The 13,726-nt window shown below is 43.5% G+C and overlaps 1 protein-coding gene across 1 annotated transcript; it reads left to right on the top strand.

Moving 5' to 3' along the window:
• The first annotated feature begins 1,363 nt into the window (after positions 1-1,363).
• On the top strand, positions 1,364-11,265 carry DSEL (dermatan sulfate epimerase like). The gene is made up of 2 exons (XM_055705635.1): positions 1,364-1,946; positions 2,640-11,265. Exon 2 carries the CDS (start codon positions 3,573-3,575, stop codon positions 7,221-7,223), a length of 3,651 nt encoding a protein of 1,216 aa, XP_055561610.1. The 5' UTR covers positions 1,364-1,946; positions 2,640-3,572; the 3' UTR covers positions 7,224-11,265.
• The last annotated feature ends 2,461 nt before the right edge of the window (positions 11,266-13,726 follow it).

Genomic DNA, 13,726 nt, shown 5'->3' with positions numbered 1-13,726 from the left:
TCCCTTTGCTCTCCTCCTGGAATAACTTCCCCAGTAGCGTGAAAAGACAGAATTTTAACATATTCAAGGTCAGGGAATTATGTACTGATCTTTGGCCATTATGCAAATTTCTTCCGATGGGAAGATACCATCTGGGCAATAATCAGTATTTTTCCCTCTTAAGCCAAGTCCATAGGGCACATCTGAAAGATTAGGATGGTTCTGAGCATAGTTCATCATTGATGGAAATGTGCATAATTTAATAATTTAATCCTTCTAAGGTGCTCTCCACAGCACATAGAAACAGAATCAGTATCCATAATGTATGGCCTTTATATATTCATATATTCATTTCAAGATAGTTATACATTGAGTAGCTTAAAAAGTATTTAAATATGCAACTGTATTTTCTAAGATACTGGGGGGGGGGAGGGGGGAAGAAAAGTTAAGAAGAATATAGGCTATGCCTGGGCAGAAGTGGTGACATATACTATTGGGATGATTAAATCCCACATCCTTTGAGGTAGTTTCCAAACACAGTGAATGGTAACACCCCAAATCTCACATCCTTTCTTTTCCTAGCGTGCACTTACTGCCAAAGAACAGCCTGGTACCACATCAGGCAGGTTACAAAACCAGGCTCCGCGGGCCACCACCGGCGATCCGAACTGCTACCCAGACGGAGCCAGGTGTCACAGCCTCAGAGCCCGGCGGGCGACCGCCGCCACCAGGGGTAGCCAGGGCCTTCTGCCGCCCCTCCGCTGCACCGCTGACCTGAGCCAGCTGAGGGGCGGAGGTTTTCACACCTCGGTAGGGTTTTGCATTTTACTTCAGAAGCCTTCAGCTAAAGCTGAGCGAGAACCATCTTACTGCATCGCACGAAGTGCTGGCGCAGGGAAGCAGTGACAGAAAGTGGGACCGCTCCAGCTAGCAGGTGCTGCGTACCCCCGTGTTTCTGAGATATGGGCACTGCCATGTATTTATTCTGCGCTCGCAAAGTTGCTACCCACGGGAGAGCCGGCTCCTGTCGCCCGGCCCGGCCCTGCCCGCCGGCCCCCGGGCCGCCGCCGCGCCGTGCCCTGCCATGGCCCCGGCTGGGAGCCGGAGAGCTGGTCCGCGGCGGGGCGGCAGCTGCCGGCCGCCGGCTGCGGGGGAGGGGACTCCCCGCGGCATCTCCTCCTGCACGGAGCGCTCTCACACCTGCCAGCTCCCCGCGCCGCCCGCACCGGGGCCCGCTCCACCGCCGCCCCCCGGGCACTCCCTCGCCGGCCCTCACTGCGGGCTCGGGGCAGCCACCGCAGGAGCCGCCCGGGCGGTGCGGCCCCGCCCCCCCCCGGCTCCGCCGCTCCCAGCCCGCCACAGCCCCGCCCGCGGGCGCCCCCGCCGCGCTCCGCTCCGCTCCGCCGGCAGCCCGCTGGCGAGGCGCAGGGGCGGCGGTGGATCCGCCGCCGGGAGCGGGGCTGGGCTCGGCGCTGGGAGCCGCAGCCAGCTCACGCAGTCGCAGGGAAGAGGAGCAGCCGGGAGCGGCGGCGGAGGCGGGAGCCCGCCCGCCGCCCGAGCACGGCGCGGAGGATCGGCACATCCCCGTTCCACCGGGGGCGGCTCTGCCGCCCCCCCCTTCCCCTCCCTCCCTCCCTCCCCGCCCCTCCGGAGCGCCATCCCTGCGAGTTTCCCTCGCTGCCCGTGCCGTCGCCGGGCGCCCGCCTCCGCATCTCGCGCGCCATCAACTCCGGGAGCCGCCGGCGGAGGGCAGGGGCCCGAAGTTACCGCCAGCCCGGTGGAAAGTAGCGGCAAGGGGAAGGGATCGGACGCCAGCACAGCCCGGCCCGGCCGGAGGGAGCTGGCGCAGCGCGCCGCCACCCGCAGCTCCCCGGCCGGAGGCTGGCCCCGGGCTGCGCTGGCCGGGACAGAGCGACGCGGCCCCGCGGCAGCTGCCGGCCGCCCCGACCCGCGCCGGACCCGCTTCGGTAAGACGGGGACGCCGGGCATGAGCAGACGGAGGCCCCCGGCCGCGGCGGGGGAGCATGCGGGGCGCGCCCGCCGACGCCGCCGAAACTTGTGCAAGTTGTGCGGCCCCGGAGCGGCGGGGCCGGGCGGCGGCGGCGGGCGCCCTCTGCTGGCCGCGGGCGGCGGCGGCTTGGCGCAGGGGGGCGCGGCGGGCGCCGTGAGGCTTCGTCCCGGGGCCGGCGGGGCCGGGGGCGCCTCGGGCGGCGCGGCAGCAGGCGGCGGGGGGCGGTCTGGCTGCTTTCCCTCCTCACGCCTTCGCTTCGCCGGCAGAACCAGGGCTGTGCCTCAGATACGCGTGCAATTTTATTTTGTTTTTATTTGAGCTCCGTTTAATTTTGGTGGCGTGTTTGCGATTTATTTCCTTGGGTAGCTCCTGACAGTGTTACGGGAGAATCCGCCCAGAGACCTCGTAGGCACGCAGGAAAAGGTGAAATAAAGTGGGCTTAAGTAGCCAGTCTGAATTGCTTTTCTGCCGAAGATAAATTTTGTGAAACTTTGAAAATGCTCCTTTTTTAAAAAAAAAAAATCTCTAAAAGAAAAGCTGTATTAACTCATCTTTCTGAGAAACTTAGAAGTACTTTGTTATCTTAAGTACTTTAAATATGTTCTGACACCTATAGAGCTTCAGAGAAATTTTGTTTCTGTTTCCACAGAAAGAGCCAACATGCAAAGTAGAAGGAAACCCGAAACTGTTCTTTTAACAAAAAAATACTGGCTTTCTGCCTCCTTCGCATGTTTCCTTTTTGCTTCATAACGGAAAGAGCAGGATTACCTGAATCACTGAGGCAAAATTTGGGCATCATTAGCTGAAGATAAGATGAAAGAAGACTTGAAAATATGTCGATGCTCCATGACTATTAATTAAGACACACCTTTCACAAACAGAGGGGAATATTGGTAAAAGCACTGCAGTTTCATCAAAAGGAGCTAATGGAGGATCTATGTTGATTATTATTTTTATTTTAATTTATTTTTTCTTCCCACTCTCCCATGAGTCCCAAAAGAGAAAAATAGAAAGAGTGTATGTGGAAATTGAGATAAGGTGAAGGCTGAAGACAATAACTTCAGTTTTGGAGTCTCTTTTCCCAGTGCTATGAATTCCCTGTTTCATCAAATATATAATTTATTTAAAACAATGTGTAATAATGTTGTGATCAGTGGAGTTTTGTCAGCTCCAGAAGTGGAATTTGACCTCATGGAAAGCTTTTTAAAAAAGTAAATGTATGCCTCCAATTTCTTCTTTTCAGGTTACTGGGCATTGTGAACCAGTGTTTTATATGCATGTCCTAGAGATTTTACTTTTTCCCTGATTTTAATATTTATGTATTTAGATTTAGTGTTTTGTTTGAGAAAACTGTGACCAGACAAGGCACCTGAGATTTGAGTTTTCAAGAGCCTTGTTATTTCAGTATTGCAGCTCTGATTACTGACTGTCTGTTACAATGCACAGTACACACTAAATCTTTTCTCCTCAAAATATGCCTTAAGATGTTCACTTTTGTACTAACTGGATCAAAGTTTGATAACTGAACATTGTGTTTTGTTAGGAAATGCATGCCTGGGGAAGAGGAGCTGCCTAATGGATCATGGCTCTGATGTTCACAGGGCATACTTTATTTCTAGCATTAACGATGTTTGCTGTCTTCACTTTTGAAGAATCTGTAAGCAATTACTCTGATTGGGTGACTTTCGTAGAAAATGTAGATCAATATGAAAAACAGCAACTTGAAGGTCTTAGTGCTGAGCAGAAACTGAAAAAAACAGTTCTTCATCCAAGCTTGTATTTCAGCGCTGAAGATGTTGAGGCACTGAGGCAGAAGGCTCATACAAGCCATTTGCATCTATTTAGAGCCATCAGAAGTGCGGTGATGGTTATGCTATCGAACCCTTTATACTACTTACCTCCACCCAAGCATGTTGATTTTGCTGCAAAGTGGAATGAGATTTATGGTAACAATCTGCCACCTCTAGCATTTTATTGTTTGCTGTGCCCCGAAGATAAAGCTGCGTTTGATTTTGCTCTAGAGTATATGGATAGAATGGCTGGCTACAAAAACTGGTTGGTTGAGAATGCACCTGGAGACGAAGTGCCACTTGGTCACTCCCTAACAGGATTTGCCACTGCTTTTGACTTCTTGTATAATTCACTGGAAGATGAGAGAAGGCAAAAATACCTGGAGAAGATATGGTCTGTAAGTGAGGAAATGTATGAGTACTCAAAGGTTCGTTCCTGGGGAAAGCAGCTTCTCCATAATCACCAAGCAACCAACATGCTTGCTTTGCTTATTGGGGCTTTAGTTGCAGGGGTGGACAGAGGATCTCAGGCAAATATTTGGAAACACACTGTTGTTGATGTGATGGAAAAAACAATGTTTCTGCTCAATCATATTGTAGACGGGACTCTCGATGAAGGAGTAGCTTATGGGAGTTACACAGCCAAGTCGGTAACGCAGTATGTTTTCCTGGCCCAGCGCCACTTCGGTATTAACAATTTGGAGAATAACTGGCTCAAAATGCACTTTTGGTTTTACTACGCCACCCTGTTACCAGGCTTTCAGAGGACAGTGGGCATAGCGGATTCTAATTACAACTGGTTTTATGGTCCTGAGAGCCAACTGGTTTTCTTGGATAAGTTTATTATGAAGAATGGAGCTGGCAACTGGCTGGCACAGCAGATTAGAAAACACAGACCCAAGGATGGGCCAATGGTGCCGTCCACGGCACAGAGGTGGAGCACACTACACACTGAATTTATATGGTACACTGCTGAAATCACTCCTCAACCGCCTCCTGACTATGGTATGGCTAAAATGCATGTGTTTCCGAACTGGGGAGTTGTTACTTATGGGGCTGGACTGCCAAATAGTCAGACAAACACCTTTGTGTCCTTTAAGTCTGGAAAACTTGGTGGACGTGCTGTCTATGATATTGTTCACTTTCAACCGTATTCCTGGATTGATGGGTGGAGAAGTTTCAATCCGGGACATGAACATCCTGATCAGAACTCTTTCACTTTTGCTCCCAATGGACAGGTGTTTGTATCTGAGGCTCTTTATGGACCTAAACTGAGCCATCTGAACAATGTTTTGGTCTTTTCTCCATCTCCTACGAGCCAGTGCAACCAGCCTTGGGAGGGACAGCTAGGTGAGTGTGCCCAGTGGCTGAAGTGGATTGGTGGTGAGGTTGGAGACTCAACTGGAGAAATTATAACAGCTTCCCAGGCTGGAGACATGATGTTCGTGAGTGGTGAGGCAGTATCTGCTTACACATCAGCAATGAAACTGAAAAGTGTGTATCGCATTTTGCTGCTCTTAAATTCTCAAACATTGTTAGTAGTAGACCATATCGAGAAGGAAGAAGACTCTCCTGTTAATTCTGTCAGTGCCTTTTTTCATAATCTTGACATTGATTTTAAATACATACCCTATAAATTTAAGAACAGATACAATGGAGCTATGATGGATGTGTGGGATGCCCACTACAAGATGTTTTGGTTTGATCATCATGGGAGTAGTCCTGTTGCTAGGATACAGGAGGCAGAACAAGCTGCTGAATTCAAAAAGCGATGGACTCAGTTTGTAAATGTTACCTTTCCAATGAAAAACACACTTACAAGGATTGCTTACCTTTTCTATGGCCCATATGTCAATGTTTCTGACTGTAGACTCATAGATAATGCTAAATATGGATTTCAGATTTCACTCAGTGTCAACAACACTGAAAATACCATCTCTGTTGTGACTGAATATCAGAATTTAAAGACAAGGTTTGATTACTTAGGATTCGGTGGTTTTGCAAAAGTAGTTCATGAAAACAAAGTGACTAAGTTTGGTCTAGGTACTGAATCCATGAAAAAACAGATAAAAAATAGTAGGGTAGCTTTCCCATTTGGATTCAAAGTGAGCATAATTGCAGGGTTAATTTTGGGTGTTAGTTTGGTCATACTGGGTTTTCAGTGGCGGTTTTATGTATCCTTCGGTAAAATGTTGCGTTGGATCCTGATACTGGTTGTCACATTGTGGCTTATTGAATTGGTGGATGTGTGGAGCATGTGTACTCAGCCTATCTGTGCAAAGTGGAGCAGTGACATGACAAGGCTGGAACATGATAAAGGCAATAAAGCCAAACAATTAGAAGGAAACCCTGATGTTTTGCCAGATGTTATCATTACTTCACTTCCTGCTTCTGGTGCAGAAATTTTAAAACAGCTGTTTTTCAATAGCAGTGACTTCTTATACATCAGGATACCTACACCCTATCTCGAAATTCCTGAGACTGAATTTGAAATTGATTCCTTTGTAGATCCATGTGAATGGAAGGTTTCTGATGTCCAGAATGGTCATTTTCATCGTATCCAGGGGTGGCTCCAGTCTCTGGTTCAAGACACAAAGTTACATTTACAAAACATTCATTTATATGAAGCCAGCAAAAGTAAAATTGCTCAGCATTCTGCCACAAGCAAAGACAAAAAGAAAAGAACCAAAAAGAGAGAATCTTTGTCAGAGCAAAGAAGCAGGACAAGAGGGAGTCAAGATAAAGATGCTGAATATATTAGGGAACTGAGAAGACATCTCATCTATTATCCTAATGCACGACCTGTACTTAGCTTAAGTAGTGGGAGCTGGACATTAAAGCTTCCCTTCTTTCAGGAAATCCTAGGACTGTCAATGAGAGCATTATATGTAGTGAGGGACCCACGGGCGTGGATCTATTCAATGTTGTACAAAAATAAGCCAAGCCTTTACTCCTTGAAAAACGTTCCACAACACTTGGCTGCAATGTTTGAAGGGCAGAATGGTAAAGGAAAATGCAGTTTAAATGAAGGCTATGCCTTTGAATATGAATCATTAAGAAAAGAACTCTCAAATTCTAATTCAAACGCTGTTTCTGTGTTGTCCTATTTATGGCTAGCAAACACAGCAGCAGCATTGAGAATAAATGGGGACTTGCTGCCAACAAATTATCACCTGGTCAAGTTTGAAGATATTGTGAGCTTTCCTCAGAAGACGGCTGAAACAATTTTTGCCTTTCTTGGTATTCCTCTTCCCCCTGCTAGTTTAAACCAAATATTATTTGCCACCTCCACCAGTCTTTTCTATCTTCCTTATGAAGGGGAAATTTCACCAAGTAGCATTCATGCCTGGAAACAGAACATGCCCAATGAAGAAATTAGACAGATTGAAGATATCTGTTGTTCTCTAATGGACCACTTAGGATACCCAAAGTTTATAGAATAAATGCTGCTGGTCAGCAGGAATTTGCACTAATGATCTCTGACTCCCAATTTGTGAATAAATATTAGAGAAGTTTGTTTATTCTTGTAAAATGTGTATAGTCTGCTACTTTCAGAGAGATTATTTTAAGAAAAAGATAGTTGTTCTTGCGACTGTGGTTTTGGTTTTGGTTTATTGTGTGTTTGTTTGTTTGTTGGTTTTTTAAAAAAAAAAACAAAAAACCAAAAAAAACAAAAAAACCCAAAAAAACCCAAAAAAACCCAAACAAAACAACAAAACCTAAAAACACTTGTAACTACTTTTGCTGCCTTTAAAAAAGGGTGTGTGAATCTTTGCAGAACTACCAGCTGGGGACTCTCTAGCTCAGGGGATTAGTAATAGAATATGGAGATTTTCACCTCCAGTTCACCAGTTTGACTCCAGCCCAAGTGGTTAGTTCCTGAAAGTACTTACCATCTGATGACTGTATGACAGCTTTTATGAAATTAAACTGGTTAAACTGGCCCTGTTCCCAATGGTGATAATTAGCCCCTTTGGACAGGTTTACTGATGCATTCTTTCTGTGTCTCACTGGTCAATATGGTGGTGCAAAATAAACATAAGCTGATATTTAAGGCTGTTCAGCATCCCTTCAGCAGGAGGAAACAGAACATTTGAGTGAATCTAGTTCCTTATTTACAGTCTCAGCAGACAGGCCTAGGACTGAAATGGACATGGATACTGAATATCATTATAGGACATGGTTCCTTCAGCTCAGAGGTGTGGCACTTGTACTGTGTTTTGTGCTTTGACGAAAGAAAAGACTTAATTCTCCATGCCTGACAATATGGTACGCTTTGTGAGCCTGAAGTAAACTATCCAGAGAAAAAGAAATGGGACTAAATCTCAGAAACCAACAAGATCTCCCAAACAAGCAGTTAAATTTGGAGATTTTGTGTAGCTTTGACCTGCCTCAACCTAACTTAATTTTGAAGTTTGTTAACATCTTGGCTCCTTGCGCTGCTTTACCCTGTACCTCCTGCCTAAGAGGTTCTGCAAGCATTTTCTCTTTCTGTAGTGAGACTTTTCCATCCTTCTTTGTTGTAACACATTTCTCTGCTGATTTTGTGCATAGTTATCACTGAGACCGGTGCAAATATTTGGTGTCATTGTCAATGGCTTATTGTTGATGTCTGCATAAAATGGCAATCTGAGATTCAGAGGATCTTAAATAAATCTCCAGGTCTGTGTTGCTGAGGGGTGTTTTGCTTTTCTGTATAATGAATTTCTGAAGGACAATCATTGCTAACCTCAGGTCTTCTTTCAGAGAGGGGAGAAATCTGAAAATCACCTGTGATCAGCAACCCAACATTTGAGTGATGTTTCCCCACAGTAAACTATTTCCAAAGTTGTCTTGATTTTTATCACGATTGGTGTTTAACATGGTACTGTAATATGGTATTGGTTTGGAAACAGATAGGCTTGATAGAATAGATGTGTCTTTGTCATAGCTTATTTTCTTCCTGAGTCACACTCTTTCTTTGTGCATGCCCAATAAATATATATATATATATATATATATATATATTCACATTTCCCAATTTAACTTGCTCAGCATTCTTTGGAAATGAATGCATATTATAAATGTCTGCAGATGTGTAGATCAGATCACAAAGACACATCTGTTTCCTTTACCATCTGGTTTTTATTACAAATGGAATTGTCTTGAAATATGCTTCAGATGGTTTGTGGGAGCTGGGATCAGAGTTTCGGCTTATTATATTGAAATATGCACGTAATTACTGTTTATTTTGGGTGGTTCGCATTTGACAATGTCAAAGGTGCAGTGACTTTCTTTGTACAGATTACAGGTACCTTTGCTGATTTTTAATATAAAGGAGTTCTTGTCTTTCCTTCCAATCTCACTATTACGTCCCTGTCTTACTCTGCTGTCTTGTCCCTCCCATACGTACATTTCACATCCTTTGGAGCACATTGTGATATCTCATTATGACCTAGATAAAAACGACTCTTTCTTGGCCACTCATTAGTACAGGGATCCTCAAACTTTTTAAACAGGGGGCTGGCGTGCGGATGAAGTGGCAGGCAGTCATCTGCGGCTGCTTGGTTTCCCCCGCCCCCAACCACCGGCAGGGGGGTGTCTGTAAATACCGGGGGCCGGATTGAGGACCCTGGGGGCTGTATCCGGCCTGCGGGCCGTAGTTTGAGGACCCCTGCATTAGTATGTCAAAATAGGCCTCTAGCATGATAAAGCTATTGATATTTTGTGGTCTCACAAATCATAACTTAGCGGTCATTTACTAGCAGTAGTTGTTTTTTCCCCCTTCAGTCTTGGATTTCACCCCTGGCTAGGTGGAATGCCCTGTTAAGAGGAATATTAAACAAGTTAAGATACACTGACATGTTAGTGAAACTTTGGTTTCCAAGTATCATTCTCTCAAATTGGCTTCTCTCTGAAGCCATTTTTGATCATATGTTAAAAATAAAAAGGTATTAATGTCTGTACAGTCTGTACTTGACAGAATAATTTTCAGCATTTGCCTTCTATTTCCAGGATTTACGTTCTAGAATCAGAGCAAATAAAAAGGCTTTTCTCTGTCAGATGTTTTAGGGTAGCTGAAGGTAAGAATTAAGACTGACTGTGTATTTGTGGAAGTAGAAAGAGAATTTTGAATCCATTCTTGAAAGTACCATATGGAATGCCACAATAGCCTATAAAATAACTTTTGTTTGATTTTGAGGAGTTAAGATGGACAAAATTGTCTGTCTGGAGTGTTATCTCTGCTGCTTTTGGTTAACCCATGCACTTACATTTATAATAGCATCGTTGCTGTCATTATATGTGCAAGATCTAGGAGCCATTTCTTTTCTGCACTGTACCTTCCAGGTTCAAAGAATGCATATTACTCAGATTTTGTTGCAATGTGTGTTCCTTATGCAGATGCAAAAAGGTAGAAGAGAACTCTGCTTTATTTTTAGATCTTGTTTTGAGGGCAAATACATTATAATCATTATGCTAAAAATACGTAGAAGGAAAAGCTGTGTCTTTGAAAACAACAGAGTAGGAATGGCTAATATATGGCAAGTCTTCAATTTACAATCAAATAGTTGTTTTATTGAGTTTTAAATGATAAGGTACATGACCACTTGACCAAGGTTAGTACCAAACGAGGTAGCCCATCTGTGGAGCTGAATGACATGTGTTGAGATTGTGGCCCTCTACCTGTATGAACAGCAACTCAAGACACAGCAGAAAGCTGAATAAACATGCATATAGTTGATGAGAATGCCCACTAAAAACTGCAGATCTGGGACTTTGCAGAATAAATTTCAGTGGCACTATCCATAACATGACAGTTGTGGTATTAAAAAGCCTGTGGAGGCCTGGTGATAAAAAAAATAAATAAAAAAAACCCCAGAACCAGCTTGCTTTCTCTATTAAACGATAAATTCCAATTTTATGTCTGTGTTGATCCTAAGTCAAATTGGTCATTAAATAGATCTTTTTCTTATGCAAGTGTTCTTACTGAGGCTATGGTGTCTCTGTGTATGAAGAATATGAGTGCAATGTTATAATATGAAATGATTTTGTGGGTGTGCAGAACTATCCTCAAAATTCTCTTCTATCACAGGCATCCAGAGGAAAAATGATCACTACATAGACACAGATATTAACCTCCCATTTTCTCCCTATATTAATGTTTAAGACTGTCAGTAAAATTTGAGAATTGTTAGATCTTTTTGAAAAACATGTCTGTTTAGGTACATTGTATTGAAAAGTGTTCTGGCACTTTCAGTTACACTCTTCTGAAAACTAGTCTCAGTACTACTTCTTAATTTTGCTTCCTTTTTCTCCCTGTGTTAAATGTTGATAATTATTTATATTATGTCGTAATTTGGCCTGTCCAATTCTGAGACAGCTAAGATTTTGAGGTATTGTAAAAAGGCAGGCTTTATTTAAATGTGTCTATTTCTGAATCATATTTAGAAGCCTAAGAAAAATAAATGCCAAGGAAAGCATTTCAGTTATTTACTTTGTACTAAGTGACGTTGGCCCTGGGGAGATGCACATGGGTCTTGGCATTCAGAGTTCTATCAAATCACATGAATCTAGTCTCTCAGTGTGCCTAAATGCCTCTATTGCTCCCAGTAGGCTTTTCCCAAGAGCGATGTTTGTGGAGATGAGCTGCAGTATCATGGTCATATTGGTTCCTTTCACCCTCTTAGCATGCAGTTGGCACACAGTCCTCATGGGATTTATGTTTGAACAGTTAATTTGCCAGATCCAGAGTTGAATTTCTGTACAAGAGCCTCAATTATATGTAAAATATACGGCACAATTCATCTGACAATGTAATACTGTTCTGATATGTTAGAATGCAAATCAAACAAAAAATGCACTTCAGGTTTTATAAAGTTATTGGTAACTGATTTGTAAAGCTGCAGTCATGGGATTATTACTTTTTTTAACCATAAAAACGGTTTCACTTGCTGTTGAAACTTCATGATGTGACTGCTAGGGGAGTCCTCACTATGCCTTGACAGTCAATTATTTCCATTGTTAGTCTCAGAGGCACTATTTATTTGATGAACATGAACATATGTAATCTGGAATTAATACTGCATTTGCTGAAAACATTTGAAATGCACAGTTCAAGATTAAGGATAAAAATATATTACCTCAGTATTTTTGTAAGTTCCAAAAATTATCCCCTTTGAGAGTGTGTGAAAGGAGTGGTTTAGGTCAGGTCACTTAAAAAATTACTACCAAAGGGTCTGAGCGAAAAAGGTTTAATATGAATTTGTAGAATTGTGACTGCACAAGATTTGATGGCAAGGTTCACTCTATTACGTACTATATGGAATAAATGCACAGAGATAAGTCAAATTACAATTGAGTCAGAGTTGGAAATACTTCATAAAGATCAAAGGCATAAGAGGGTAAAGGAGATCCTCCCACTGAGTCCGAGGTTTGGAGTGGACCCCCTTGCTTTCTAAACTCTTGTAGAGTTTAGGTGTGGCTAAGTCCAGTTTTAGGCTCAGACTTGGTCAACAGTTTATGTTTAATGGAAGAGATACAGAGAGTGGGGTAAAGAATAAAGGAGACCCTTCTACTAAATCACAAGGTTCAGAGTAGATGCTGGTGCTTTCTGAGCTCTTACAGAGTCTACATGTGGCTAGGTCCAATCTTAGTCTCAGATTTGGACAACGCTTTGTATCTGAAGGGGGGAGAGAGGGAGGGAGAGAATGTTCATAATTCAAAATTATCCATAGGATTTTAGCAGCAAATAAAATACTAAATAAAATTTGTTCAAATCACAAAAATATCCTAACTACTTCAAGCTTACAATGCATGTCATAACAAAGGTATGCCTGTTAAAAGTTCCTTTTGAATTCAGTGAAATAGTTACATCTAATGCCTTTTGCATTCCTCAGCAGGTGAAGTTGAACCTCGAGGAGCAGGGGTATCAGCCCAGGTCTCTTCAGATTCCCACAGTGGTCCCCCTCATATCACAAACTTGGTGGTTTGCGAGCTCTGAGCAATGTCCCACTCAGAGGGAGGTGCTGGTTGCAGCTCGTTTGTCCAGGAGAGCTCAAAAGGGTCTCACTTTGGACAGCTGTTAATAAGGTTGTGAGATTATTGGCTTTAGTCATCTGCATATTTCCATCCTGGCCACAATCTGAGTCTGTAATTTTTCAAAAATTCCAAGAACATTTCCACTTGGGTTATCACTCAGGCTACAATCTGGGCAGCATTCCGGGGTTGTTAGAGAATAACTGGTTGTCTCCATTCTTGTTCCCTGCTATGACCAGTTAATGGGAGTTCCGGACAGTGCCGTTCTCTGCCTTGGCTGAGTAAGGGTTTCTGGTACGGTCAAGGGGGGTTCAGCCATCCAGCTCATTACTGAAGGCACTGAGGCCTAGTTGGCAGCTTCTGGGGTCGTCAAAGGGGGAGAGGTGCACCACCACAGCGTGGGCCATATGTTGGATTCCATATGTTGGAATATTTTATAATTAGAAACTGTGATATATATAGATATATAGGTGACTTGGAAGTAATTTATCAAAATTACTTCTTTTTACTTGCTCGTCAAATTATTTTTTTCAAGAGGATAAGTACAGGTTCTTAAAATGCTTCTATGATCAGGGCATCATAAGCCTTCCTTCCTTCCTCTGGACTCCCTTTTAGCTTTGGTTCACACTAAAACCTTTGTTTAAATCTCATCATGACTGGGGTGTTTTCCAAATGAGGAGTCTGTCTGGAGACTGTTACAGTCTCAAATTCCATTTTATTGTATTTCAGTGTGGAATATCATGGACTGAGTCACAGATCAAATCCCTAAATTGTTAGCTGTTCAGATTGGGTCATAAGTGGAATGATACCTTGCTGACCTCCGTGAATGTTGCAGTATTGATTTAAACAAGGCCGAAATAATATCTTCTACTGTTATCAAACTATTATAATCTACTTAGCCTGAATATTCCAAACCAGCAGAACTTACAGG

This window comes from Falco cherrug, chromosome 3 (genome assembly GCF_023634085.1).
Source record: "Falco cherrug isolate bFalChe1 chromosome 3, bFalChe1.pri, whole genome shotgun sequence".
In the NCBI taxonomy this organism is placed as follows: Eukaryota; Metazoa; Chordata; class Aves; order Falconiformes; family Falconidae; genus Falco; species Falco cherrug.
The sequence above is the reverse complement of the archived record's forward strand: the minus strand, read 5'-3'. Positions and strand labels throughout refer to the sequence as shown.

Bases quoted from the DNA above. Each gene is read 5' to 3' on its own strand.
- DSEL (XM_055705635.1), top strand. From the start codon at position 3,573: ATGGCTCTGATGTTCACAGGGCATACTTTATTTCTAGCATTAACGATG.